We start from the raw sequence: 27,787 nt of genomic DNA on the forward strand, positions 1-27,787 counted from the left end.
AAGGGGTAATAGGGGGCAATGGGGGGGTAATGGGGGTTAATGGGGGTAATGGAGGCTCAATGGGGGGCAATGGGGTGTAATAGGGGGATATAAGGGGGCAATGGGGGTAATGGGGGATATAAGGGGGTAATAGGGGGTAATGGGGGGTAATAGGGGGCAATGGGGGTAATGGGGGGTAATAGGGGGCAATGAGGGCTCAATGGGGGGTAATGGGGGCTCAATGGGGGGCTATAAGGGGGCAGTGGGGGGTAATGGGGGGGATATAAGGGGGTAATAGGGGGTAATGGGGGGTAATGGGGGTTAATGGGGTAATGGAGGCTCAATGGGGGGCAATGGGGTGTAATGGGGGGGATATAAGGGGGCAATGGGGTTAATGGGGGGATATAAGGGGGTAATAGGGGGTAATGGGGGGTAATAGGGGGCAATGAGGGCTCAATGGGGGTAATGGGGGCTCAATGGGGGGCTATAAGGGGCAGTGGGGGGTAATGGGGGGGATATAAGGGGTAATAGGGGGTAATGGGGGGCAATGGGGGGGATATAAGGGGTAATAGGGGGCAATGGGGGGTAATGGGGGTTAATGGGGGTAATGGAGGCTCAATGGGGGGCAATGGGGGGTAATAGGGGGGATATAAGGGGGCAATGGGGTTAATGGGGGGATATAAGGGGGTAATAGGGGTAATGGGAGGTAATAGGGGGCAATGGGGGTAATGGGGGGTAATAGGGGGCAATGAGGGCTCAATGGGGGGTAATGGGGGCTCAATGGGGGGCTATAAGGGGGCAGTGGGGGGGATATAAGGGGGTAATAGGGGGTAATGGGGGTAATAGGGGGCAATGAGGGCTCAATGGGGGGTAATGGGGGCTCAATGGGGGGCTATAAGGGGGCAGTGGGGGGTAATGGGGGGATATAAGGGGGTAATGGGGGGTAATGGGGGGATATAAAGGGGTAATAGGGGGCAATGGGGGGGTAATGGGGGGTAATGGGGGTAATGGAGGCTCAATGGGGGGCAATGGGGGGTAATAGGGGGGATATAAGGGGGTAATAGGGGGTAATGGGGGGTAATAGGGGACAATGAGGGCTCAATGGGGGGTAATGGGGGCTCAATGGGGGGCTATAAGGGCTCAATGGGGGGTAATGGGGGCTCAATGGGGGGGCTATAAGGGGGCAGTGGGGGGTAATGGGGGGGATATAAGGGGGTAATAGGGGGTAATGGGGGTAATAGGGGGCAATGGGGGGTAATGGGGGGCTATAATGGGGCAGTGGGGGGTAATGGGGGGATATAAGGGGGGTAATAGGGGGCAATGGGGGGGTAATGGGGACAATAAGGGGGTAATGAGGGGATATAAGGGGGTAATAGGGGGCAATGGGGGGCATTTGGGGGTATTTGAGGGGTATTTTGGGGTATTTTGGGTGTATTATGGGGTATTTTGGGTGTATTTTGGGTATTTTGTGTATTTTGGTGTATTTTGGTGTATTTTGGGGGTTTTCGGTGTATTTTGGGGGTATTTTTGGGGGTATTTTGGGGTATTTTGAGGGTTATTTGGGGGCATTTTGAGGGTATTTTGGGGTGTTTGGGGGTATTTTGGTGTATTTTGAGGGTATTTTGGGGGGTATTTTGGGGTATTTTGGGGTATTTTGGGGTATTTGGGGGGTATTTTGGGGGTATTTTGGTGTATTTTGGTGTATTTTGGTGTATTTTGTGGGTATTTTGGGGGTATTTTAGGGGTATTTTGGGGTTATTTTGGTGTATTTTGGGGGTATTTCTGGTCCCGTAACCCGATTTCTGGTAGGTGACGTTAAAAACGTCGTCGTCCTCCACGTTGAATTCGCGGGCGGCGTCCAGAGCTCGGGGGGAGTAAAGGAGGGAAGGGAACGGGATCCCAGCGTGATGGAAGTAACAGGCTGCCATTGGGAGCTGAGGGATAATGGGGGGTATGGGGGGATGTATGGGGGGTAATGGGGGGGTATGGGGGGTAATGGGGGGATATGGTGGTAATAGGGGGATATGGGGGGTAATGGGGGAGATATGGGGGGTAATGGGGGTGTATGGGGGGTAATGGGGGTAATGGGGGTGTATGGGGGTTTATGGGGGAGATATGGGGGGATATGGGGGTAATAGGGGATGTATGGGGGTAATAGGGGTGTATGGGGGGTAATGGGGGTGTATGGGGTTATGGGGGGTAATAGGGGTGTATGCGGGGATATGGGGGTGTATGGGGGAGATATGGGGGTAATGGGGGGTAATGGGGGATGTATGGGGGTAATGGGGAGTAATGAGGGGTAATGGGGGGATATGGGGGAGATATGGGGGGTATGGGGGTGTATGGGGGTGTATAGGGGGTAATGGGGGGGATATGGGGGGATATAGGGGTGTATGCAGGGTAATGGGGGAGATATGGGGGGTAATGGGGGGATATGGGGGAATGTATAGGGGGTAATAAGGGATGTATGGGGGTAAAGGGGGGATATGGGGGGTAATGGGGGGATATGGGGGGATATAGGAGTGTATGAGGGGTAATAGTGGATGTATGGGGGGTAATAAGGGATGTATGGGGGGATATGGGGGTGTATATGGGAGTTAATGGGGGTTTATGGGGAAATATGGGGGTTTATGGGGGTGTATGGGGGGGATATGGGGGGTAATGGGGGTATGGGGGGATATGGGGGTGTGTGGGGGGTAATGGGGGAGATATGGGGGGTAATGGGGAAATATGGGGGGATATGGGGGAGATATGGGGGGATATGGGGGGTAATAGGGGTGTATGGGGGATATGGGGGGGTATGAGGGTGTATGGGGGTTTATGGGGGGGATATGGGGGGAATATGGGGTGTAATGGGGGTGTATATGAGAGGCAAGGTGGGGATATGAGGAAATATGGGGGGGTTATGGGGGTGTATGGGGGGTAATGGGGGATATGGGGGGATATTGGGGGTTTATGGGGGTGTGTGGGGGGGTAATAAGGGATGTATGGGGGGATATGGTGGGTAATGGGGGGATATGGGGGGGATATAGGGGTGTATGGGGGGATATGGGGGTGTATGAGGGGGAATATGGGGGTTATGGGGGATGTTTGGGGGGTAATGGGATGTATGGGGGGTAATGGGGATAACTGGGGGGTAATAGGGGGTAATGGGGGGTATTTGGGTGTGTATATGGGGGTAATGGGGGGATATGGGAGGTGATGGGGGGTGATGGGGGAGATGGGGAGATTTTGGGGGTTAATGAGGGTGTATGGGTGGTAATGGGGGGGTTATGGGGGGCTATGGGGGATCTGTGGGGGGGCAGCTGTGGGGCCGATGCGGGGGCTGAGGGTGGGGGGGTTCCCACGCGGCACCGCCCCACACGCGGCCCCACAGCAGCCGCACCCCGTGGGCACCGCCCCATAGCGCCGCCAGGGGAGGAGATGGGGGGTCCCAGGGGGGCACAGCGTTGCTATGGGGTGAGTAGGGGGGTGAATGGGGACCTGTGGGGGGGGAGGGTCCGTGGGGATCTGTGGGGCTCTATGAGGGGTCCGTGGGGATCTGTGGGTTGCTATGGGGTTCTATGGGGCATCCATGGGGAATACTGAGTTGCTATGGAGCTCTGTGGGGTGTCCGTGGGGATCTATGGGGCTGTGTGTGTATCTATGGGGTGTCTATGGGTTGCTATGGGGCTCTGTAGGGCTCTATGGTTCTCTATGGGGCTCTGTGGGGTGTCTGTGCTGCTCCATGGGGCTCTATGGGGCTCTGTAAGGTCCCTACAGGGCTCTATGGGGCACCTACGAACCCTACAGGTTTTCTATGGGGCTCTATGGGGTATCTGTGGGTCTTTATGGGTTTCTATGGGGTATCTATGGGTCTCTATGGGGTATCTTTGGAGCTCTGTGGGGCTCTATAGGGTATCTATGGGGTCTCTGTGGGTTTCTATGGGGCTCTATGGGTCTCTATGGGGTCTCTATGGGTCTCTATGGGGTCTCTATGGGGTATTTATGGGTCTCTATGGGTCTCTATGGGGTATTTATGGGTCTCTATGGGTCTCTATGGGGTATTTATGGGTCTCTATGGGTCTCTATGGGGTATTTATGGGTCTCTATGGGTCTCTATGGGGTATTTATGGGTCTCTATGGGTCTCTATGGGGTATTTATGGGTTTCTATGGGGTCTCTATGGGGTATTTATGGGTCTCTGTGGGGTATCTATGGGTCTCTATGGGGTCCCCCCCCTCACCTCTCAGCCGCGGTCCCTCTCAGCCCGTTCAGTTCAGCCGCAGGTTCCCCCCTTTCTCCCCCCCCGACCCCTCCCACCCCACAACCACAACCCGCCCCACAACCCGCCCCACATCCAGCCCCTCCCCGCCCCATAGCGACCCCCCCCGGGGCGGCCCCGCCCCCCCCAGCCGCCCCACCCGCCCCATTGTGCAACAGCGCCCGGACCGGTTATGGGGGGTAAAACCCCATAGAGATGAATGGGGGTAAAACCCCATAGAGATGAATGGGGGGGGAGTAAAACCCCATAAGGTTATGGGGAGTAAAACCCCATAGAGATGAATGGGGGTAAAACCCCATAGAGATGAATGGGGGGGATTAAACCCCATAGAGATGAATGGGGGGGATTAAACCCCATAGAGATGAATGGGGGGATGAAACCCCATAGGAATTAATGGGGGGGTGAATAAAACCCCATTAAAACCCCCCAGCTCCTCACTGAGTTCAATGGGGGGGGGTCCCCACTATGGGGTGGGGTCAATGTGGGGGTCCCGCTATGGGGTGGTCTATGGGGGGGTCCCACTATGGGGTGGGGTCAATGTGGGGGTCCCGCTATGGGGTGGTCTATGGGGTGGTCCCACTATGGGGTGGTCTATGGGGTCAGTGGGGTTAATGGACAGACGGAGCCGTTTGTGTGGGGTCACATCGTTTATTGGGATCATTGTTAGAATTGAGGGGGTGTCCATGAATTGGGGGGTCCATGAATTAATTGGGGGGGGTCTCAGTTCTTGTACCCCCGGCTGGCGCGGCGACCCCGGGCTCGCTCGAACTTGCGGCCCTTGGAGCGAACGTAGGGCCTGGAATTGGGGGGGGACAAAGGGGTCAGTGTGAGACCCCTCCCCATAAAACCCCCCCAATAAATAACCCCCCATAACAGCCAGCACTGCAACCTCAGCCCCCATCAGGACCCCCAATAAAACCCCCCCAGCCCCATTTAACCACCCCCCCTTTGGCCCCATAGCTCACCCAATCCCCATAGCAGCCCCCCCCCCAGCCCTATAGCAGCTCCTATTGCCCCCCCCAGCCCCACAGCAGCCCCCTCTTTGGCCCCATAGCAGCTTCTATTGGCCCCCCAGCCCCATTTCGCCCCTCATTTGGTCCCATAGCATCCCCAGCCCCACAGCAGCCCCATAGCATCCTCCCAGCCCCATAGCTGCCCTCCCCAGCCCCACAGCAGCCCCATAGCCCCCCCCCCCCAGCCCCATAGCAGCCCCATAGCCCCCCCCCTTACTTGGTGTGGCTGTGGGGCGTCCCGGGCGCCTTCCCAAAGTGCCGATAAACCTCACGTGCCTTCCTCGGCCCTATAGAAAATATGGGGGGGGGGGGGCAGACAACCAGCATCAACCCCTGCCCCCCCACACCCCAAACACCCCCATATCACCCCATATCCCCCCCATATAACCCCATATCTCCCCCATATAACACCATATATCCCCCATATCTCCCCATATCGCCCCTATATCCCCCCATATCGCCCCCATATAACCCCATATCGCCCCTATATCCCCCCATATATCCCCCATATAACCCCATATCCCCCCCATATCTCCCTATATCCCTCCATAACCCCCATATCCCCCCTATATCCCCCCCATACCCCCCATATATCCCCTATATCCCCCCCATATCCCCATATATCCCCCCATACTGCCCCATACCCCCCATATCCCCCCCCATACTGCCCCATATCACCCCATAACCCCCATATCCCCCCCAATATCCCCATATATCCCCCCCATACCCCCCATATCTCCCCCTATATCGCCCCCTATCCCCCCATACCGGACAGCAGCACGGTTCCCTTCCCCTTGGGGGCGGCCATGGCCAATTGATCGAAGGTCAGGATGGAGCCGCCCGCACGGAGGATGCGGCTCCGGGCGTTTTTGGTCACACGGAGAGCACAGACCTGGGGGGGGGGGCGAGAAATGGGACCCCAACCCAATATAACAAACCCCCCCCCAATATAACAACCCCCCCCCTAATATAAACCCACCCCCCAAATTACAGGGACCAGCTCTTAAAGAGACAGTGCCCCCCCCACCCAAACCCCATTCATTGCCCCCCCCTTAGACCTCACTACCTCGACCCCCCCCATCTTAAGGACCACCCCCCATCTTAAGACCCCCCCCCATTTAAACGACCCCCCCAAACAACCCAGACCCCCCATTAAAGTGATACCCCCCCTTAAAGAGATACCGCCCCCCAGCCCCCAAAGACCCCCCCCCCCCAAACCCCATTCACCCCCCCATCACAAACCCTGACCCCCCCCCCCCCATCCCAAGGAACCCCCCCAAAGACCCCCCCCAAATTAAACCCCTTCTTAAAGGGCCATCACCCCCTTAAAGGGTCATCACCCCCCTCTTAAAGGGCCATCACCCCCCTTAAAGGGCCATCACCCTTTTAAAGGGCCATCACCCTTTTAAAGGGCCATCACCCCCCTTAAAGGGCCATCACCCCCCTCTTAAAGGGCCATCACCCCTCTTAAAGGGCCATCACCCCCCTTAAAGGGCCATCACCCCCCTTAAAGGGCCATCACCCCCCTCTTAAAGGGCCATCACCCCTCTTAAAGGGCCATCATCCTCTTAAAGGGCCATCACCCCTCTTAAAGGGCCATCATCCTCTTAAAGGGCCATCACCCCTCTTAAAGGGCCATCACCCCTCTTAAAGGGCCATCACCCCCCTCTTAAAGGGCCATCACCCTTTTAAAGGGCCATCACCCCCTTAAAGGGCCATCACCACCCTTAAAGGGCCATCACCCCTTTTAAAGCCACCCCCCCCTCCCCATTCACACCCCTCTCATCACAACCCCCGACCCCCCCTCATTAATTACCCCCCCATTAATTAGCATTAATTAAGTTAATTACCTTTAATTTGGGCACGTCCTGTATCCTCACATCGTCGGTGACGGTTCCCACCACCACGGCTGTTTTGTTCTCCCTCTCCGGCAGCTTCATCTTCCGGATCTTGGCATTTAATTGGGGGGGGGGGAACAATGGAGACCCCTCCCCAAATTGGGGGGGGGGCAGCGACCCACCCCGACCCCCCCCCATATTAAGACCCCCTAATAAGCCACCCATAGTGAGACCCCCCCCCATATTAAGCCCCCATTATAAGACCCCCCCATATTAAGACCCCCATTATAAGCCCCCAGCCCCATATTAAGACCCCCATAGTAATACCCCCCCCATATTAAGACCCCTGTTATAGCCCCCCCCGTTATAGCCCCTGTTATAAGACCCCCATATTAAGACCCCCCATTATAAGACCCCCCATATTACGACCCCATTATAAGACCCCTGTTATAAGCCCCCATATTAAGACCCCCATAGTGAGACCCCCCCCCATATTAAGCCCCCATTATAAGACCCCCATTGTACGACCCCCATAGTGAGACCCCCCCCATTATAAGCCCCCGCAATAAGACCCCCCTGTTATAGGACCCCCATATTAAGACCCCATAAGACCCCCCCCATATTAAGCTCCCATTATAAGATCCCCATATTAAGACCCCATAATAAGACCCCCCCTGTTATAAGACCCCCATTATAAGGCCCCCATATTAAGCCCCCCCATAGTAAGACCCCCCCCCATATTAAAACCCCCTTAATAAGGCCCCCCCCATATTAAGACCCCCCCATAGTAAGACCCCCCCCATTAAGCCCCCATAATACGCCCCCTGCCCCATATAAAGACCCCCATAGTGAGACCCCCCCATATTAAGACCCCATTATAAGGCCCCTGCCCCATTATAAGACCCCCCCCATATAAGACCCCCCCGTTATAAGCCCCCCATAGTAAGACCCCCATAGTGAGACCCCCCCCATTATAAGCCCTCATAATAAGACCCCCATATTAAGACCCCCCCCATATTAAGCCCCCCCATACTGAGACCCCCCCATAGTAAGACCAAGACCCCCATAGTAAGACCCCCCCCATATTAAGACCCCATTATAAGACCCCCCCCATATAAGACCCCCCCATTATAAGCCCCCCCTATTAAGCCCCCCATAGTGAGCCCCCATTATAAGACCCCCATTGTACGACCCCCATAGTGAGACCCCCCCATATTAAGCCCCCATAATAAGACCCCCCCGTTATAAGACCCACATATTAAGACCCCCCCCATATTAAGCCCCCATTATAAGACCCCTATTGTACGACCCCCCCATTATAAGCCCCCATAATAAGACCCCCCTGTTATAAGACCCCCATATTAAGACCCCATAATACGCCCCCCATAGTGAGACCCCCCCATATTAAGACCCCATTATAAGACCCCCATAGTAAACCCCCCACTATAAGACCCCCATAGTGAGACCAAGACCCCCATAGTAAGACCCCCATTATAAGACCCCCCCCATATTAAGACCCCATTATAAGACCCCCGTTATAGCCCCTGTTATAAGACCCCCATAGTGAGACCCCCCCCATATTAAGCCCCCATTATAAGACCCCCGTTATAGCCCCTGTTATAAGACCCCCATAGTAGGACCCCCATTATAAGGCACCCCATGGCGAGACCCCCCCCCATATTAAGACCCCAGAATAAGCCCCCCATTATAAGCCCCCTGCCCCATATTAAGACCCCCATAGTAATACCCCATAAGTCCCCCACTATAAGACCCCCATAGTGAGACCCCCCCCATATTAAGACCCCATTATAAGACCCCCATATTAAGACCCCATAATAAGCCCCCTGCTCCATATTAAGACCCCCATAGTAATACCCCCCCCATATTAAGCCCCCTGTTATAGCCCCCCCCCCCGTTATAGCCCCTGTTAGAAGACCCCCCCATAATAAGACCAAGACCCCCATTATAAGACCCCCCCCCATATTAAGACCCCCATTGTACGATCCCCATAGCGAGACCCCCCCCATATTAAGACCCCATTATAAGACCCCCATTATAAGACCCCTGTTATAGCCCCCATAAGACCCCCGTTATAAGACCCCCATAGTGAGACCCCCCCCATATTAAGCCCCCATTATAAGACCCCCATAGTGAGACCCCCCCATTATAAGACCCCATAATAAGACCCCATTATAAGACCCCTGTTATAGCCCGTTATAAGCCCCCCATAGTGTGACCCCCCCATATTAAGACCCCATTATAAGACCCCATAATAAGACCCCCCCATTATAAGGCCCCCATATTAAGCCCCCCCATAGTAACACCAAGACCCCCATAGTAAGACCCTCCCCATATTAAAGCCCCATTATAAGCCCCCCATAATAAGTCCCCCATAGTGAGACCCCCCCCATATTAAAGCCCCCTTAATAAGACCCCCCCCCGTTATAAGCCCCCCATATTAAGACCCCCCCCCATATTAAGACCCCCCCCCATATTAAGACCCCATTATAAGACCACTGTTATAGCCCGTTATAAGCCCCCCATAGTGAGACCCCCCCCATATTAAGACCCCACTATAAGACCCCATAAGACCCCCCCATTATAAGGCCCCCATATTAAGCCCCCCCATACTGAGACCCCCCCATAGTAAGACCAAGACCCCCATAATAAGACCCCCCCCATATTAAGACCCCATTATAAGACCCCCCCGTATAAGACCCCACAATAAGTCCCCCCTATTAAGCCCCCCACTATAAGACCCTCATAATAATGGCCCCATTATAAGACCCCCCCCATAATAAGACCCCTATTGTACGACCCCCCCCATTATAAGACCCCATTATAAGACCCCCCCATATAAGACCCCACAATAAGCCCCCCATAGTGAGACCCCTCCCCCCCCCCATATTAAGACCCCATTATAAGACCCCCATTGTACGACCCCCATAGTGAGACCCCCCCCATTATAAGCCCCCATAATAAGACCCCCCCTGTTATAGGACCCCCATATTAAGACCCCATAATAAGACCCCCGTTATAAGCCCCTGTTATAAGACCCCCATAGTAAGCCCCCCACTATAAGACCCTCATAATAATGACCCCATTATAAGACCCCCCCATAATAAGACCCCTATTGTACGACCCCCCCCATATTAAGACCCCATTATAAGACCCCCCCATATAAGACCCCACAATAAGCCCCCCATATTAAGCCCCCCATAGTGAGACCCCCCCCCATATTAAGACCCCATACTAAGCCCCCCCCCACATTAAGCCCCCTCCCCATTTACCCCCCCCCATTTACCATCCTGCTGAGCGCCATCGGCGGCCGGTTTGTTCTGCTCATGAAGAGCCGCTTCAACACGACTTTATTGAAGGCCGAGTTGGTCCGACGGGCCAGGAACCGGTACAGCTGTAACGGGGGGTCAGACCGGGACCACCGGAACCGGAAACACCCCCGACCCGACCGGAAATACCCCCGACCCGACCGGAAACACCCCCGTCCCGGTGCGGCCTAACCTTGACCAGCAGCCTGAGGTAGATGTCCTGGCTCTTGGGCTCCCGGCGACGGACTTTGCGGTCCCGGTTATGGCGGATATCGACACCCTGAGGGACAGAACGGCACCGTCGGGACCGGAACCGGGACCGGAACCACCGAACCGGGCCCACAATCACCGAACCCCCGAACCGAGGCCTAAACGTGGATGACCGGCTCCATCCATCCCCACACGGAGCCGGCCCGACCCCCCCGGTCCCATCCCGGCGGCGGATGGCGGCGGATTGAACCGGACCGGGCCCGGACTCACCATGGCGGCTGCGATGCGGCCTAAAGGAGAAACCGGAAAAGGAAAGTGATGGGACTTCCGCTTCCGGACCGGAACTTCCGCTCTGAGGTAATCGGGCCGCTCTGTGCTGCTGGAGGACTCGGGGCGAGAAAGAGGCGGGGAGCATAGAGTCGGAGCTGAGCGCCTATTGGCTGAGCGTACTCGGGGCTGAGCGCCTATTGGCTGAGCGCACTCGGGGCTGGGCGCCTATTGGCCGAGCACACTCGGGACTGGGCGCCTATTGGCTGAGCGCTCTCCCATTGGGCCGGGTCGGGACCCCCGGTGGGGTATCCATAGGTTTATATGGGGGTGGGGACCCCCAATGGGGTGTCCATAGCTCTATATGGGGGGTATCCATAGGTCTATATGGGATCAGGACCCCCAATGCGGTGTCCATAGTCTATATGGGATCAGGACCCCCGGTGGGGTATCTATAGGTCTCTATAGGGGGCATCCATAGGTCAATATGGGGTTTAGGGACCCCCAATGGGGTGTCCATAGGTTTATATAGGATCAGGACCCCCGGCGGGGTATCTATAGGTCTATATGGGGGGTACCCATAGGTCTCTATGGGTCGGGACCCCCGGTGCGGTTCATATCCCCCCCCCCCCCATTCGGATCCCCCCCCCCCCCAATATCAGGCTCCTCCTGTTGCAGATTTAAGGGTTTATTCTGTACAAAACCGCCCCCCCCCACCCCCAAACCCCCAACAAATGGGGGGGAGGGGGGCAGCAGGGGGGGACACGACCCCCCCCCCCCCCCCCCAAAATCCCCTCCTGGTGGGGGGGGTGAGGGGGCTTAAAGTGGTCAAAGTGCAGACAGAGATAAGGGGGGTTTTGGGGGGGGGTTTATAATCTGGGGGGGGGGATCACGTGCTGATCCTGCCCCAAAGCTGGGGGGGGGCGCCCCCCCCCTGTGACCCCTACTGGCCTGAATTGGGGGTGGGTCACTGGGAGGAGACGGGGGGGGGGGGGAGGGAGATAGGAGACCCCCCCCCAATATTGTGCTTTGATCCGACCTGGGGCCGGGGAATAAATATGTACAGACCGGGGGGGGGGACCCCAAAATATGGGGGGGGGCAAATAAAGCGGGGGAGGTTTGGGGGGGGGGGCAACCCAATAGGAGAGACCCCAAAACAACCAGGAAGCCTCGAGTGGGGGGGGGGGGGTGTCAGTAAAATGGGGAGGGGGTCGCCAAAATGGGGAGGGGGGGTCTTCAAAATGGGGGGCGGGGTCTCCATAATGGGGAGGGGGGGTCTCCAAAATGGGGGGGGGTCAGAACCCCAATGGGACCCACAAAGGGGGGGGGGCTGTGAATGAACAGGGGGGACCCACCGATGTGGGGCAGAACGCAATGAATGGGAGCGACCCCCCCCCAATTCCACGTGACCCCCCCCCCCCCCCCCCAACACGGCTCCGCGGTGGCGCGAAAGGTGGCGCTGTGGTGGCGGGAAAAAGGGGTGTTTTGGCGCGGAAGGGGGCGCTCAAAGCGCGCCATGGCGCGCCTCGTATCGCGCCAACAGCGACCGGAAGCGCTGCAGGTCCCGGCGCGCCGCCGCCACCTCGTGTCTGAGCGCCGCGTTCTCCCGCTCCAGGAACGCGGCCCGGGCCGAGATTTGATTCTCCTTCAGCCGCCGCATCTCACGGGAGCGACGCGCGGCCGCGTTGTTACGGGAACGGCGGCTCCAGTATTTCTCGTCCTGATCATGGGGGGGGGCAGCAGTAGGGACCACCCCCCAAATGGGGACACCCCCCCCCCCACACACGGACACCCGAGACCCCCCCCCCCCCCACCCGAGATACCCGGGGGGTCTTATAGAGATGGGACCCCCCAGATGTGAGGGGCTGCACTCAGGACCCCCCCCAGCCCCCCAACCATTCCCAGCCCCCCAACCATTCCCAGCCCCCCAACCATTCCCAGCCCCCCAACCATTCCCAGCCCCCCAACCATTCCCTTTCACCCCACACATTGGGATCCCACCCCCCCTCGCCCCCCCACCCAGCCCTACGAGCCCACCCTTGACCCCCCCCCCCCCCAGGACCCCTCAACCCAAGGACCCCCCCCCCCAATGTTCATCCACCCCAGTCTCCTGCCCCCCAACCCCAGGAACCTCTGACCCCTCCCTCCCCCCCTTTTAAACCCCAGCACCCCCCCGTGGCCCCCCCAGGACCCCCAACCCAAGGACCCCCCCCAACCCCCCCCCACTCATTTTCCCACCCCCAGGAACCTCTGACCCCCCCCTTTAACCCCAGGACCCCCCCAGGACCCCTCATAGCCCCAGGACCGCCACCCCCGTTGCCCCCTCCCCAACCAATGGACCCCCCCCAAACCAGTACCCCCCCCCCATGTTCACCCCAACCCCCCCCCGCCCTTCTCCCACCCCCCAACCCCAGGAACCTCTGACCCCCCCCCTTTAAACCCAAGACCCCCCCGTGCCCCCCCAGGACCCCCCCCCCCCCCCGTTGCCCCCTCCCCAACCAACGAACCTCCCAGCCCCCCCCCCATGTCATTCCCACCCCCCCCAGCCCTATGACCCCCCATAGCCCCCAAATGACCCCTGTTACCCCCAACCCCAGGACCCCCCCCCACCTTCTGCTCCTCAGGGACGTGAACCTTCCTGGCTTTGCGGGCGATGGGGTGGGGGCGCAGCTCCTCCTGGGAGAACCGCAGGCGCCGGGGGTCCAGGGGGGGGTCCAAGGGGGGATCCAAGGGGGGCCCCCCCCCGGGAAGAGCCTCCTCGGCCTCCAGGAGCCCCTCCCCCCCCACCGGGCTGGGCGGGGCGCGGGGGGGGGCGGGGGCTGCGAAAGGAAAAGGGGGGTGGGAAGGTTTAAATGGGGGCAGAGGGGGGGGGGGGTCTGTCGTGATAGTGGGGGTCGGTGCCGCTGTGGGAGCGTGAAATGGGGCGGGGGTGGCAATGGGGTCCTGAGTGTATTTGGGGGGGGGCTGCGGCGATTCAGGGGGACTCAATGGGGTCTCTGTGGGAATGGGGGGGTCAAGGGGGGTCGTTGTCCCCCCTGTGATGGGGGGGGGGTCCTACTGACATAGAACTGAATGGTATCGCAACGGGGGGGGGTCTTATCGCCATATGGGGGGGGCATCCCACAGAACGAGATATGGGATGGGTCTCAATGAGGGTGTTGATATCGCAGTGGGGGGGTCCCATAAAAGTGGGGGGGGGGTCGCCAAAACGGGGGTGATTCTATTGCAGTGGGGGGGGCCCTATGGAAGTGGGGGGGGTCGTGCAATGATAGAGCGGGGTCTGATTGTGATACTGGGGGGGGGGGGGTTCATCCTATCACGGCTCCTATCAAAGAGCCGCATTGAAGCCCAACGGGAGGGGCCATATCGTGACTGTGTGGGGGGGGGGGGGGTGTCCTATCGCGATAGTCACGTGACGAGGCCGGTCACGCACCGGGCGCCCTCTCGGGGCTGGGGGGCAGCCCGTGCTCCCGCAGGAATTCATCCAGATCCACGTATTCCAGCTCCCCCCCCGCGGGGATCCCGGGCCGCTCCCACGGCAGCAGCGGGGTCACGCGGGGCGCGGAATCTTCCATGGGCCTGAAGGGGGCGCGCCGTCACCACGTGCGCGAGGCGCGGGCGCGGGACAAACCCACGTGCGCGGGGCGCGCGCGCGGGAATAGGCGGCGTTCGCACGTGCAAAGGGAGGAGGGGGGAGGAGCCCGGGTGGGAGGAGGGGGCGGGGCCGGGCTCACGTGGCCGCTCCCCCCCCACCCCACGCACACGTGAGGATTCACCTCGCGTGACCCCGAGGGGGGGGGGGGGAACACGGACAAGAGTGGGGGATCCCGGCTCCTCATTCACAGACACCCCCCCCCCAAACAAACCCCAATTACCGACCCCCCCCAATCAACCCCTCCCCTCCGACCCCTCATTCCCGTGCCCACCCCCCCCCCCCATAAGCCGTTCCCGACCCCCCCGTTCCCGGTGCCCCCCCCAGGTCTCGGTGCCCCCATGTCACCCCATTGCCAGACCCCCATCATCCCCCTATTCCCGTCCCCCCCCCCATGACACCAAGGGTCCATCCCCCCATATCCGCCATCACCCCAATGGAGCCCCCAACCCCCCATATCCCCCCCCCCTTTGCCCCCATTGCCATACCCCATTCCCGGACCCCCATCATCCCCCTATTCCCGTCCCCCCCCCATGACCCCACGGCTGCCACCCCCCCATATCCCCCCATATCCCCCATACCCCCCACAAACCCCCATATCCCCCCATATACCCCATATCCCCCATACCCCCCATTACACCCCATACCCCGCATATCCCCCCATACCCCCCATATCCCCCATTACCCCCCATAACCCCTATATCCCCCATTACCCCCTATATCCCCCCATATCCCCCATACCCCCCATATCCCCTATACCCCCCATATCCCCTATACCCCCCATATCCCCCCATACCCTCCATATCCCCCCCATATCCCCCATTACCCCCATAACCCCCATATCCCCCATTACCCCCTATATCCCCCCATATCCCCCCCCCTTTGCCCCCTTTACCCGCTCTCTCCCGCTGCAGCCCCCGCCGTGCCCTCCCCAGGCTCCGCCCACTGTGGGCGTGGTCTCCCTAAGCCCCGCCCACTCCCCGCGTGAGGCAACGCCCCTCCTCTGGCCACGCCCCCTCGGTCTCCCCTCAGCCAATAGGAAGGCGCGGGGGCGGGGCCGGCGGTCACGCGGAGCGGCCATGGGGGCCGGGAGGGGGCGGGGCGTTCTGACCCACTTTCAGCCAATGGGGAGGAGGGAAGGGGGCGGGGCCTGACCCACTTTCAGCCAATGGGCTCACGTGGCGCCGCACGCGCGCAGACGGCGTGGGGGAGGGCGCGGGCGCCATGTTGGACTCGGGCAGGGTGGCGCCCTCTGCCCTCGGCCGCCATTTTGGCTGTGGGCAGCGCAGCCATCTTGTCGCGGCCGCCGCCATCTTGACGCGGTGGGGAGGGGGGGGGGGGGTTCCGCTTCCGGTTCCGGTGGGGGCGGAGCCGCGGAGAAGGGCCGGAGCGAGTGGGGTCCGCGGAGCCCCCCCCCCCCCCCCGGGACCCCCCCATTAACCCGGGAGCCCCTTTAAACGGGACCCCCCCCAAATAAAGCAGCATCGGGACAGGTGAGTGATGGGACCCCCCCAAAAAGGGGCTGCAGCCCCCAGACACCCCCGGATCCCATCCCCACATTCACCCCATATCCCCCATTCACCCCATATACCCCCATTCATCCCATATACCCCCATTCATCCCATAACCCCCATTGCCTTCCTGTCCCCCATTGCCCCATAACCCCCCCATTGCCCCATATCCCCCCATTCATCCCATATCCCCCATTTACCCCATAACCCCCCATTCATCCCATATCCCCCATTGCCTTCCTGTCCCCCATTTCCCCATATCCCCCCATTCACCCCATATCTCCCATTTACCCCATATACCCCCATTGCCTTCCTGCCCCCCATTGCCCCATATCCCCCCATTCACCCCATATCCTTCCATTGCCCCATAACCCCCCATTCACCCCATATCCCCCATTGCCCCACATCCCCCCATTCACCCCATATCCCCCCATTCATCCCATATCCCCCCATTCCCCCTCTGCCCCCCACAAACCCCCTCACCCCCCATTAACTCCATTCACCCACATTCCCCCATTACCCCCATTATCCCCCCCACCCCCTTCCAATATCCCCCCAAACAACCCTGTGCCCCCCATCAATATCCCCCCAAATAACCCTTTACCCCCCCTCTTAGGGACCCCCCCCCACCATTTCTTTCCCCCCACCCCCCCCCTTTTTTACCCCCCCCCCCATTGGAGATGGAATCCAACGTCAGCGACGACAGCGTCCACTTCCAGAGTTACCCCTTCGACTTCCTCGAGTTCCTGAACCATCAGCGCTTCGACCCCATGGAGCCCTATGGAGCCGAGGGCCCCCCCAAGGCGCTGCCCCCCCTGCCCTGCCCGCAGCCCCCCTTCGAATACCCCCCCCCTCCCCAATTCGACCGCCCCCCCCCGGCCAAACCAAAGGACTTTAAGGCTGAAAACATCCCCAAAAAGAACGAGGTGACGACGGCCGGGGGGGGGGCTGCACCCACCGGGACCCCCCAATACCCCACCGTGCCCCCCCCCCCCCCACAGCCCCTCTTTGACACCACCGGGACCTTCAGCTCCCCCCAATGGGGCATCGTGGATCTGTCCAGCCACCAGCATCTATTTGGGGGCTTCAAACGAGGGGGGGCGGCTGCACCCGGAGCCTCCCCGGCCCCCGCGGCGCCCCCCGAGTTGGGGGGCAAAGAGGAGAAGCCGTATTTCCGCCGCCTGAAGTATCTGATGGAGCGACGCTTCCCGTGCGGGCTCTGCCCCAAGGCCTTCAAGCAGTCGTCCCACCTGGTGCAGCACATGTTGGTGCACAGCGGGGAGCGGCCCTACGAGTGCGGGACCTGCGGCCGGGCCTACAACCACGTGTCCAGCCTCATCCGACACCGGCGCTGCCATAAGGACAATGAGGGAGGGGGCAACAACGGGGTGTTGGTGGGGCCCGGTGGGGTGAGCGCTGTGGGGGCAGCCATGGCGGCGCCCAATGGGGTCAGCTTGGTGGTGGCCGGTGTGTTGCCGGTGCCCAATGGGGTCAATGTGGTCAACTCGGTGCCTAACGGGGTCAGTGTGGCGCCCAATGGGGCCAACGTGGTCAACTCAACGCCCAATAGGGTCAGTATGGCCGCCAGTGGGGTCAACTCAACACCCAATGGGGCCAATATGGCACCCAATGGGGCCAGTGGGGTCAACCCAGTGCCCGGTGGGGCCAACGTGGTCAACTCAACACCCAATGGGGCCAATATGGCACCCAATGGGGCCAACGTGGTCAACTCAACGCCCAATGGGGCCAACACAGCCAACGCAGCAGCACCCAATGGGGTCAATGCAACACCTGATGTGATCAATGCAGCACCCAGCAGGGTCAGCAGCGCATCCAGCGTCAACGTGGCACCCAATGGAGTCAACCCAGCACCCAACGGGGTCAACGTGGCACCCAATGGAGTCAACCCAGCACCCAATGGAGTCAACGTGGCACCCAGTGGAGTCAACCCAACGCCCAGTGGGCTCAACGTGGCACCCAATGGGCTCAACGTGGCCGTCAGTGGGGCCAACCCGACGCCCATCGGGGTGACGGCGCTGCCCGCCGGCCTCGCGCTGCCCCCCAACACGGCTCTGATGGTGCCCGGTGTCCTCCCAGCTCCCGGTTCTGCCCCTTCAGCTCTCAGTATCCCAGCACCCGCCGGTGTTCTCCTTGCTCCCGGTGGCCTCACGTTGGCTCCGGGTGCGTCGGCGGCTCCTCCATCCGGCGCCGCGTCCTCTGACGGTCCGTTCAGCTGCCCGCTGTGCTGGAAGGTGTTCAAGAAGCCGAGTCACCTCCACCAGCACCAGATCATCCACACGGGCGAGAAGCCGTTCAGCTGCTCCGTCTGCTCCAAGAGCTTCAACCGGCGCGAGAGCCTGACCCGGCACAGCAAGACCCACACGGGGCCCACGTTACGGCTGCCGTGTTCCATCTGTGGCAAGGAGTTCCGGGATCCGGCCTATCTGCTGCGCCATCAGGCCGCGCACGGCGGCCAACGCCACGACTATCAATGTGATGTGTGCGGGAAGGCCTACGCCGCGCCGCAAAGCCTCCTACGGCACCGCCAGGCTCACGGCGGGAGGTCGAGCGGGCTGCCATGTTCAGATGGGAAAACAGAAGGTTTGGTTTTACCGGCACCGGGAAGGAGCTTCGGATGCACAATATGCGGCCGGGCCTTCGGACGTCGGGAGACGTTGAAGAGACACGAGCGGATCCACACGGGGGAGAAGCCGCATCAATGCGCCGTGTGCGGGAAGCGCTTCCGCGAGTCGTTCCACCTGAGCAAGCACCACGTGGTGCACACCCGCGAGCGGCCCTACAAGTGCGAGCTGTGCGGGAAGGCCTTTGGGTACCCACAAAGCCTGACCCGGCACAAGCAGATCCATCGGCTCCCATTGCCCTGCGGGGTGGGGGCGGCCGATGGAGCCGGCTTTGGGTGCGCTGAGTGCGGGCTGCGCTTCCCGGATCTATTCCACGCCATAGGGCACAAGGAGGCGCATGTGGTTGAGAAGCCGTTTGGGTGCGAAGCGTGTGGGAAAACGTTTGGGTTCATTGAGAACTTGATGTGGCACCAACTGGGGCATCGAGCTGCGCCCGAAGCGCCCGACGGAGCCGAGGAGCCGCCGCTGGTTCCGAGCGGGGAACGATTCACGTGCGGAACCTGCGGGCAGAGCTTCAAACGCTTCCTGGCGCTGGTGACCCACAAGTACGTGCACCTGGTGCGACGCACGCCGGGCTGCGCCGTGTGCGGGCAGAGCTTCAATGGAGCCTATGATCTCCTATTGCATCGCCGCAGCCACATGCAGAAGAGACACTTTGGCTGCCCTGTATGCGGGAAGCGGTTCTGGGCTGCGGCGCTGCTGATGCGGCACCAGCGCTGCCATACGGAGGAACGACCCTTCCGCTGCGGCGTCTGCGGCCGCGGGTTCCTGCGCTCGTGGTACCTGCGGCAGCACAAGGTGGTGCACACCGGGGAGCGGGCCTACAAGTGTGCATTGTGTGCAAAGAGATTCGCGCAGTCGTCCAGCCTGGCCGAGCATCAGAGGTTGCACAGCGCGGCGCGGCCGCAGCGGTGTCAGACCTGCGGGAAGACGTTCCGCTATCGGTCCAACCTGTTGGAGCATCGCAGGGTCCATATGGGGGAGAAGGTTTATCGCTGCGAGCGCTGCCCCAAGAGCTTCTTCTACCTGTCGTCCATCCTGCGGCACCAGCGGTCGCACGACGCGCGGCGCGAGCTGCGCTGCGACACCTGCATGAAGCTGTTCAAGGACCCCAAGTATTTCAGCAAACACCTGCAGGCGCATCAGGGGGGGAGACCCTTCAAGTGCGGAACCTGCGGGGAGGGGTTTCGGAACACGTACGGGCTGAAAAAACACCGGAACCGACACAAGGCGGAGAGAGACGCGGCCAACGGGAACAAGGACGGATGAGACGGGGAGGGGGCACAAGGGGGGGGGGAAAAGGGGAGATGAGGGGCAGGAAGAGGATGAGGGGGGCACAGGGAGGGTGGGGAGGGGGCATGGGGGGGGCTAAGGGGGCACAGAGATGAGGAGGGGGCACAGGGAGGGCTGGGGGGATACAGGGGTGAAAGGGGGCACAGAGGGATGGGGAGGGGGAAAGGGGGAGATGAGGGGCAGGAGGAGGGCTGGGGGGCTGGGGAGGGGCACATGGAGGTGGGAAGGGCGCACAAGGAGGGCTGGGGGGGGGCACAGAAATGAGAAGGGGGCACAGAGAGGTGAGGGGGGCACAGAGGGGGTGGGGAGGGGGCACAAGGGGGGGGAAAGGGGAGATGAGGGGCAGGAGGAGGATGAGGGGGGCACAGGGAGGGTGGGGAGGGGGCATGGGGGGGGCTAAGGGGGCACAGATGGATGGGGAGGGGGAATGGAGGAGCTGGGGGGGCACAGAGATGAGGAGGGGGCACAGGGAGGGCTGGGGGGATACAGGGGTGAAGGGGGGCACAGAGGGATGGGGAGGGGGAAAGGGGGAGGTGAGGGGCAGGAGGAGGGATGAGGAGGGTGGGGAGGGGGCTCGGGGGGGTTTGAGGGGGTACAGAGGGATGGGGAGGGGGAATGGAGGAGCTGGGGGGGCACAGAGATGAGAAGGGGGCACAGGGAAGGCTGAGGGGGCACAAAGAGGTGAGGGGGGCACAGAGGGGTGGGGAGGGGGAAAGGAGGAGATGAGGGGGCACAAGGAGGGCTGGGGGGGGGCACAGAGATGAGGAGGGGGCACAGAGAGGTGAGGGGGGCACAGAGGGATGGGGAGGGGGAAGGGAGGAGCTGAGGGGGCAGAAGGAGGGTTGGGGGGCACAGGGAGGGTGGGGAGGGGGCACTGAGGGGTGGGGAGGGGGAAAGGAGGAGATGAGGGGGCACAAGGAGATGGGGAGGGGGCACAAGGAGGGCTGGGGGGGCACAGAGGGGTGGGGGGGGCACAGGGAAGGCTGGGAGGGACACGGGTGGGGAGGGGGGCACGGAGGTGGTGGGGGCTGCAGCTCAGCCCATCACGGTGGGACACGACTCCTCAACCCCCCCCTACAAATGGGGACCCCCCCCCATATTGTTCCCACACCCCCCATGGATCCACTGTAAATAAATGAGACCCCAGTTCTGTGTATACGGCAGAGACCCCCAACGTGGGGGGTGGCTGTGCCCCCCCCCCAAAAATGTACAGATATTAAAGCAGGAATGCCAGAGATCAATGAGTTGGTTAACGGGGGGGGTCGGTTAATGGGTTGGTTAATGGGTTGGTTGGTTGGCGGACGGGTTGGTTAATGGGTTGGTTGGTTAATGGGTTGGTTAATTGGGGGTTGGTTGGTTGGTTAATGGGTTGGTTGGTTGGCGGACGGGTTGGTTAATGGGTTGGTTGGTTGATGGGTTGGTTTGGTGATGGATGGGTTGGTTAATGGGTTGGTTGGTTGGTTGGTTTGATGATGGGTTGGTTAATTGGGGGTTGGTTGGTGGATGGGTTGGTTGGTTGATGGATGGGTTGGTTAATGGGTTGGTTGGTTGGTTAATGGGTTGGTTGGTTAATGGATGGGTTGGTTAATGGGTTGGTTGGTTGATGGGTTGGTTTGATGATGGGTTGGTTAATGGGTTGGTTGGTTGGTGGATGGGTTGGTTGATGGGCTGGTTGGTTGGTTGATGGGTTGGTTTGATGATGGGTTGGTTAATGGGTTGGTTGGTGGATGGGTTGGTTTGATGATGGATGGGTTGGTTAATGGGTTGGTTGGTTGGTGGATGGGTTGGTTAATGGGTTGTTTGGTTAATGGGTTGGTTGGTTGATGGGTTGGCCAATGGGTTGGTGAGTTCATGGGTCGGTTTGCTGATGGATGGGTTGGTTTGACGGGTTGGTTTAGTGATGGGTTGGTGATGGATGGGTTGGTTAATGGGTTGGTTGGTTAGTTAATGGGTTGGTTGATGGGTTGGTGATGGATGGGTCAGTTTGGTTACGGATGGGTCGGTCGCTGTGGGTCCCACTGTTGGTTGGGGGCTGCCTGGTGCTGCCATCAGCTCTGGGGCCCCACACCCCCCCCCCACCCCCCAACCCCATAAACACCCCAATGTGACACAGCGGGACAAGGAAAAACACCACAGGAGCTTTATGGCGTGACTTACAAAACAACCAGGGAGAGCCCATAGAACCCATAGAACCCATAGAACCACAGAGCCCATAGAACCGATAGAACCCATAGAACCCACAGAGCCCATAGAACCCATTAAACCCATAGAACCCATTAAACCCATAGAACCCACAGATCCATGGGGGGAGGCAGGAGAGACCCCAGCACCACCAGCCCACACTTGTGGGGCCGCCATCCCAAACTGTGGGGCCACTGTGACCCCAAATCTGGGGCCACGACATCCCACACTCAGCTTAGGGCCACCACGTCCCACAGCCCACATTTTAGGGCCATTATATCCCTAATTTCAAGGCTATTATATCCCACATTTTAGGTCCATCACACCCCACATTTTAGGGCATTATATCCCAAATTTCAGGACCATTATATCCCACATTTTAGGTCCATCACACCCCACACTTTAGGTCCACCACCTCCCAGGTTTTAGGCCGTGATGTCCCACATTTTAGACCATTATATCCCAAATTTCAGGGCTGTTATATCCCCCATTTTAGGTCCATCATGTCCCACATTTGAGGCCATTATGTCCCACATTTTAGGCCATTATGTCCCCTATTTTAGGTCCATTATCTCCCCTATTTCAGGTCCATCACACCCCACACTTTAGGTCCATCACACCCCCCATTTCAGCTCCACCACGTCCCACATTTTAGGCCATTATATCCCCCAATTTAGGTCCATCACACCCCACATTTTTAGACCATTATATCCCAAATTTCAGGGCCATTATCTCCCACATTTTAGGTCCTTCACATCCCCCATTTCAGCTCCACCATGTCCCACATTTCAGGGCCATTATGTCCCACATTTTAGGTCCATCACACTCCACATTTTAGGCCATTATATCCCAAATTTCAGCACCATTATGTCCCATATTTCAGGTCCATCACACCCCACACTTTAGGTCCATCATACCCCCCATTTCAGCTCCATCACACCCCACATTTCAGGCCATTATGTCCCAAGTTTCAAGGCTGTTATATCCCACATTTCAGCGCCATTATGTCCCCTATTTTAGGTCCATCATGCCCCAAATTTCAGGGCCATTATCTCTCCCATCTTAGGTCCATCACACCCCACATTTTAGACCATTATATCCCAAATTTCAGCTCCACCATGTCCCACATTTTAGGCCATTATGTCCCATATTTTAGGTCCATCACACCCCACATTTCAGCTCCATCACACCCCACATTTCGGGGCCATTATGTCCCCTATTTCAGGTCCATCACACCCACACTTTAGATCCATCCCACCCCCCATTTCACCCCCTCACCCCCCCATCCCCATCCCCCATATCCCCCCCCATCACGGCGCCCCCCCCCTCCCCGCGTGCTTCCTCCTGGCGTGTCTCTGCATCGTGTTCCTCTCCCCGAACCTCATGTGACACTGTGGACATTGGAACGGCCTCTCCCCGGTGTGAACCCGCTGATGGTGGTTGAGCTCCCCGGAGTCGCGGAATCTCCGTGGGCACAAGGAGCAGCCGTGGGGCTTCAATCCCGCGTGGGTGAGTTTATGGCGCTGCAGGTGGGAGCTGCGCTTAAAGGCTTTGCCGCAGCGCAGACACACGTGGGGTTTGTGCTCCGAGTGGGTGATGCTGTGACGCTGCAGGTACGACAGGTACTCGAAGCAGCGGCCGCACACGGGGCAGCAAAAGGCGCGACGGGGGGACACGACCCCCGGGACCCCCCCCCAATTCCTCCTCTTTCTCCTCCTCCTTCATCCACGGGCTCGGCCACCAGCACAGTGTAGGGCAGCCCTTGGCTGTCGATGAGGAGGTAACGACCCCCCCCTGCCGCCCCCCCCCCCCCAATAGAGGAGGGGGGCTCCACGGTGCTGGAGGGGGAGGGGGGGGGTCGGCCCCCATCGATTGATGAGGGGGGGCTTGAAGTGGATGGAGGGTCCCGGGGAGGGTCCAGGGTTTCGGTGGTGCTGGGGAGAAGGAGAGGAAAGGGTAATAATGGGGGGGGAGAAGGGGGACCCCCCTATAGGGCTTCTCTATAAGGGAGGGGTGTGGGGGAAGGGGTCCTATGGGGGTTAATAGTGGGGGGGAAGGGGTCTTAAGGGGGGCAGCCTTGGGGAGGGGGCCTATGGGGGTTAATAATGGGGAGGGGGAAGGGGTCTTATGGGGGGGCTGCTGGGGAAGGGGTCCTATCGGGGGTGGGGATGGGGAGTGGGCCTATGGGGGTTAATAATGGGGAGGGGGGAAGGGGTCTTATGGGGGGGCAACGTTGGAGAGTGGGCCTATGGGGGTTAATTAATGGGGGGATGAAGGGGTCTTATGGGGGGGGGTGGTGTTGGGGAGGGGGCCTATGGGGGGTAATAATGGGGGGGAAGGGGTCTTATGGGGGGGCTGCTGGGGAAGGGGTCCTATGGGGGGGAAGTGTTGGGGAGTGGGCTTATGGGGGGTAATTAATGGGGGATGAAGGGGGTCTTATGGGGGGGCAGAGTTGGGGAGTGGGCCTATGGGGGGTAATAATGGGGAGGGGGAAGGGGTCTTGTGGGGGGGCTGCTGGGGAAGGGGTCCTATGGGGGGGTGGGGTTGGGGAGTGGGCCTATGGGGATTAATAGTGGGGGGGGAAGGGGTCTTATGGGGGGGCAGAGTTGGGGAGTGGGCCTATGGGGGTTAATAGTGGGGGGGTGAAGGGGGGTCTTATGCGGGGGCTGCTGGGGAAGGGGTTCTATGGGGGGGTGGGGTTGGGGAGTGGGCCTATGGGGATTAATAGTGGGGGGGGAAGGGGTCTTATGGGGGGGCAGAGTTGGGGAGTGGGCCTATGGGGGTTAATAGTGGGGGGGTGAAGGGGGTCTTATGCGGGGGCTGCTGGGGAAGGGGTTCTATGGGGGGGTGGGGTTGGGGAGTGGGCCTATGGGGATTAATAGTGGGGGGGGAAGGGGTCTTATGGGGGGGGCGGAGTTGGGGAGTGGGCCTATGGGGGTTAATTAATGGGGGGATGAAGGGGGTCTTATGGGGGGGGGTGGTGTTGGGAAGGGGGCCTATGGGGGTAATAATGGGAGGGAGAAGGGGTCTTATGGGGGGGCTGCTTGGTAAGGGTCCTATGGGGGGGTGGGGTTGGGGGTGGGCTTATGGGGGGTAATTAATGGGGGATGAAGGGGTCTTATGGGGGGGCAGAGTTGGGGAGTGGGCCTATGGGGGTAATAATGGGGAGGGGGAAGGGGTCTTATGGGGGGGCAGAGTTGGGGAGTGGGCCTATGGGGGTTAATAGTGGGGGGGTGAAGGGGGTCTTATGCGGGGGCTGCTGGGGAAGGGGTCCTATGGGGGAGTGGGTTTGGGAGTGGGCTTATGGGGGGTAATAATTGGGGGATGAAGGGGGTCTTATGGGGGGGCGGAGTTGGGGAGTGGTTCTATGGGGGTAATAATGGGAGGGGGAAGGGGTCTTATGGGGGGGCTGCTTGGTAAGGGCTCCTATGGGGGTTAATAATGGGGGTCCTCCCGTTACCGATGGGGGCTCTGGGGGTCTCTGACTGCCGCGGGGGGGGGCGGCTCTTATCGCGATGGGGGGGGTCTCTCAGGGGGCAATTTGGAGACCCCCCCCCATTAGTGCCGGGGGGCCGCGTTCGGGGGTCCCTCACCCCATTGTTCTCTATGGGGTGGGGGCAGATTCGGGGCCCTCCCCCCCCCCCATTAACGCCGTGGGGCGGAGCTGAGGGTCCCGGGGTCGGTCCCGGGGGGGTCTCACGGTGTGTCCCCCCCATCCCCCCCCCCCCGGCCCCATCTCCCACCTCTGCACCTTCATGGCTCAACGGGGGGGGGCGGGGGCGGCCCCATGGGGCGGGGGGGGGTCGGCGGCCGTCGTCGCCCCTCGGCCGGTGTTGGGGGGGTGGGGGGGGGGGTGCGGGGGGTCGCAGGGATTGTTGTCCGTGCGGCAACGCGACCCCCACAGCCTCCGTTCCGGGTTTATTTTCCACCCGGAATTGAGCGACGGTCCCTTTAAGGATGGGGGGGGGTGGGGGGGGGTGTCGGGGATGGGGGGGGGGGGGTCGTAGGGAGCGTCGTTCAATCGCTGCCCCCGAAAAGGGGCGAAAAAAGTCGGACCCTCCCGGGCGGCGGCCGCGGGGCGGAGGAGGAGCGGGGTGAGAACGGAGACACCGGGAGACCCCCGGGGGGGGGGGGGGGGGATGGGATGGGGGGGGGGCGGAGTGGGGGGGAGACCCACTTGGGGGGGGGGGCGTTAATGGAGTGCCCTGATTTACCCTGTATGGGGGGGGTCGGTTATTGGGGGGGGTCGGTTATTGGGGGGGGGTCGTTTATTGGGGGGGTCGGTTATTGGGGGGGGGCATCTCGGTGACCCCCCCCCCCTCCCTTTATTGGTTTGCAGCGTCCCGCTGAGGCGCCCGGAGGCAGCGGGGGGCCGGGGGGGGGTCCGCCATGGCTGAGAGAGGTGGTCGCCGGCGAGTCGGTACAAATGGGGGGGGGTCCCATTGATGGGGGGGGTCCCCATTGATGGAGGGGGGGGGGGTCCGCATTGATGGGGGGGGCTGATGGGAGGGATCCCGGTGATAAGGGAGCCCCAATGATGGGGGGGCGGGGGGGGCGTTGATAAGGGGGGTCTCAGTGATGGGAAATGGATGGTATTGATAACGGAGCCCATTGATTGGGGGGGCCCATTGATAAAAAGGGCCCCATTGAATTCAGGGGGGTCCCGTTAATGGGGGGTTCCCATTGATAAAACAGGCCCCATTTAATGAATGGAGATCCCGTTGATGGGGGTCCCATTAATAGGGGGGTCCCATTAATAGGGGGGTCCCGTTAATAGGGGGGTCCCGCAGATGGGACTGGTCCCATTGATAAGGGGCTCATTGAGGGGGGGGCTGCCCATTGATGGCTGATATCTCGTTGCTGTGGGGGGGGGGGGGTCCCTAATGATTGTGGGGGGTTAATGAGGGGGTCACTGGGGATGTGGGGGGGGTCATTGGGAATAGAGGGGTCCCATTGATGGGGGGGGGGGGGTGAAGGTGCCCTGGGGGGGTTGTGGTGGGTATTTGGGGGGGGGGGGGGCTGTCACATGGAGTTTTGGGTTGTTCTGGAGGTGGCTGTGACCCCCCCCCCCTTAAAGCAGTGAAGAAGGACGAGGAGCCATTCGAGGTCTCTGTGCCCTTCGAGGAGCCCCCCACCATCGAGCCCCCCCTCTACTACAGCCTCAGCCCCCCCCAGAGCAACTTCGAAGGTGAGGGGGGGGGTGGGGTCCCTGAGCTTTGGGGGGGGGGTCCTGAGCTTTGGGGGGGGGGTCCCTGAGCTTTGGGGGGGGGTCCCTGAGCTTTGGGGGGGGAGTCCCTGAGCTTTGGGGGGGGGATCCTGAGCTTTGGGGGGGGGTCCCCTGAGCTTTGGGGGGGGTCCTGAGCTTTGGGGGGGGGGTCCCTGAGCTTTGGGGGGGGGGCCTGAGCTTTAGGGGGGGGGTCCTGAGCTTTGGGGGGGGGTCTTGAGCTTTGGGGGGGGGGTCCCTGAGCTTTGGGGGGGGTCCTGAGCTTTGGGGGGGGGGTCCCTGAGCTTTGGGGGGGGGGGCCTGAGCTTTGGGGGGGGGGGGGGGTCCTGAGGTGGGGGGCAACAGGGTCTCAGGTGTGGGGTGGGGGGAGCCCAAAGCTGCAGCCTCC

General features: G+C 60.5%; 3 protein-coding genes, 1 long non-coding RNA gene and 1 pseudogene across 6 annotated transcripts; 2 read left to right on the forward strand and 3 right to left on the reverse strand.

The window, feature by feature from the left end:
- Positions 1 to 4,870: 4,870 nt before the first annotated feature.
- Positions 4,871 to 10,941, reverse strand: RPL18 (ribosomal protein L18). The gene is made up of 7 exons (XM_085533845.1): positions 10,900 to 10,941; positions 10,613 to 10,699; positions 10,398 to 10,505; positions 7,106 to 7,204; positions 6,024 to 6,147; positions 5,473 to 5,542; positions 4,871 to 5,038 (listed from the first exon to the last, which is right to left on the reverse strand). The coding sequence occupies exons 1-7, from the start codon at positions 10,900 to 10,902 to the stop codon at positions 4,963 to 4,965; spliced, it is 567 nt and encodes a 188-aa protein (XP_085389971.1). The 5' UTR covers positions 10,903 to 10,941; the 3' UTR covers positions 4,871 to 4,962.
- Positions 10,942 to 11,568: 627 nt separating this feature from the next.
- DBP (D-box binding PAR bZIP transcription factor) lies at positions 11,569 to 15,612 on the reverse strand. Its single transcript, XM_085533847.1, has 4 exons — positions 15,444 to 15,612; positions 14,330 to 14,475; positions 13,507 to 13,715; positions 11,569 to 12,616 (listed from the first exon to the last, which is right to left on the reverse strand). Exons 2-4 carry the CDS (start codon positions 14,469 to 14,471, stop codon positions 12,401 to 12,403), a joined length of 567 nt encoding a protein of 188 aa, XP_085389973.1. The 5' UTR covers positions 14,472 to 14,475; positions 15,444 to 15,612; the 3' UTR covers positions 11,569 to 12,400.
- A 1,101-nt stretch (positions 15,613 to 16,713) lies between these two features.
- Positions 16,714 to 20,002, forward strand: ZNF865 (zinc finger protein 865). Its single transcript, XM_085533844.1, has one exon. It carries the CDS (start codon positions 16,740 to 16,742, stop codon positions 19,968 to 19,970), a length of 3,231 nt encoding a protein of 1,076 aa, XP_085389970.1. The 5' UTR covers positions 16,714 to 16,739; the 3' UTR covers positions 19,971 to 20,002.
- A 2,108-nt stretch (positions 20,003 to 22,110) lies between these two features.
- Positions 22,111 to 26,053, reverse strand: LOC146751706 (uncharacterized; annotated as a pseudogene). Its single transcript, XR_014941263.1, has 2 exons — positions 25,919 to 26,053; positions 22,111 to 24,109 (listed from the first exon to the last, which is right to left on the reverse strand). The product of XR_014941263.1 is annotated as an uncharacterized LOC146751706 (transcript).
- A 96-nt stretch (positions 26,054 to 26,149) lies between these two features.
- Positions 26,150 to 27,394, forward strand: LOC146751707 (uncharacterized). Of its 2 annotated transcripts, none has more exons than XR_014941265.1 (3): positions 26,150 to 26,269; positions 26,515 to 26,595; positions 27,256 to 27,394. It is a non-coding gene; the product is annotated as an uncharacterized LOC146751707 (long non-coding RNA). The 2 variants fall into 2 exon arrangements; XR_014941264.1 differs by having other exon boundaries at positions 27,253 to 27,388.
- The last annotated feature ends 393 nt before the right edge of the window (positions 27,395 to 27,787 follow it).

The sequence above is a fragment of the Coturnix japonica genome, unplaced genomic scaffold (genome assembly GCF_054131305.1).
Source record: "Coturnix japonica strain WE unplaced genomic scaffold, WE-NBRP24 Scf063, whole genome shotgun sequence".
Classification (NCBI taxonomy): Eukaryota; Metazoa; Chordata; class Aves; order Galliformes; family Phasianidae; genus Coturnix; species Coturnix japonica.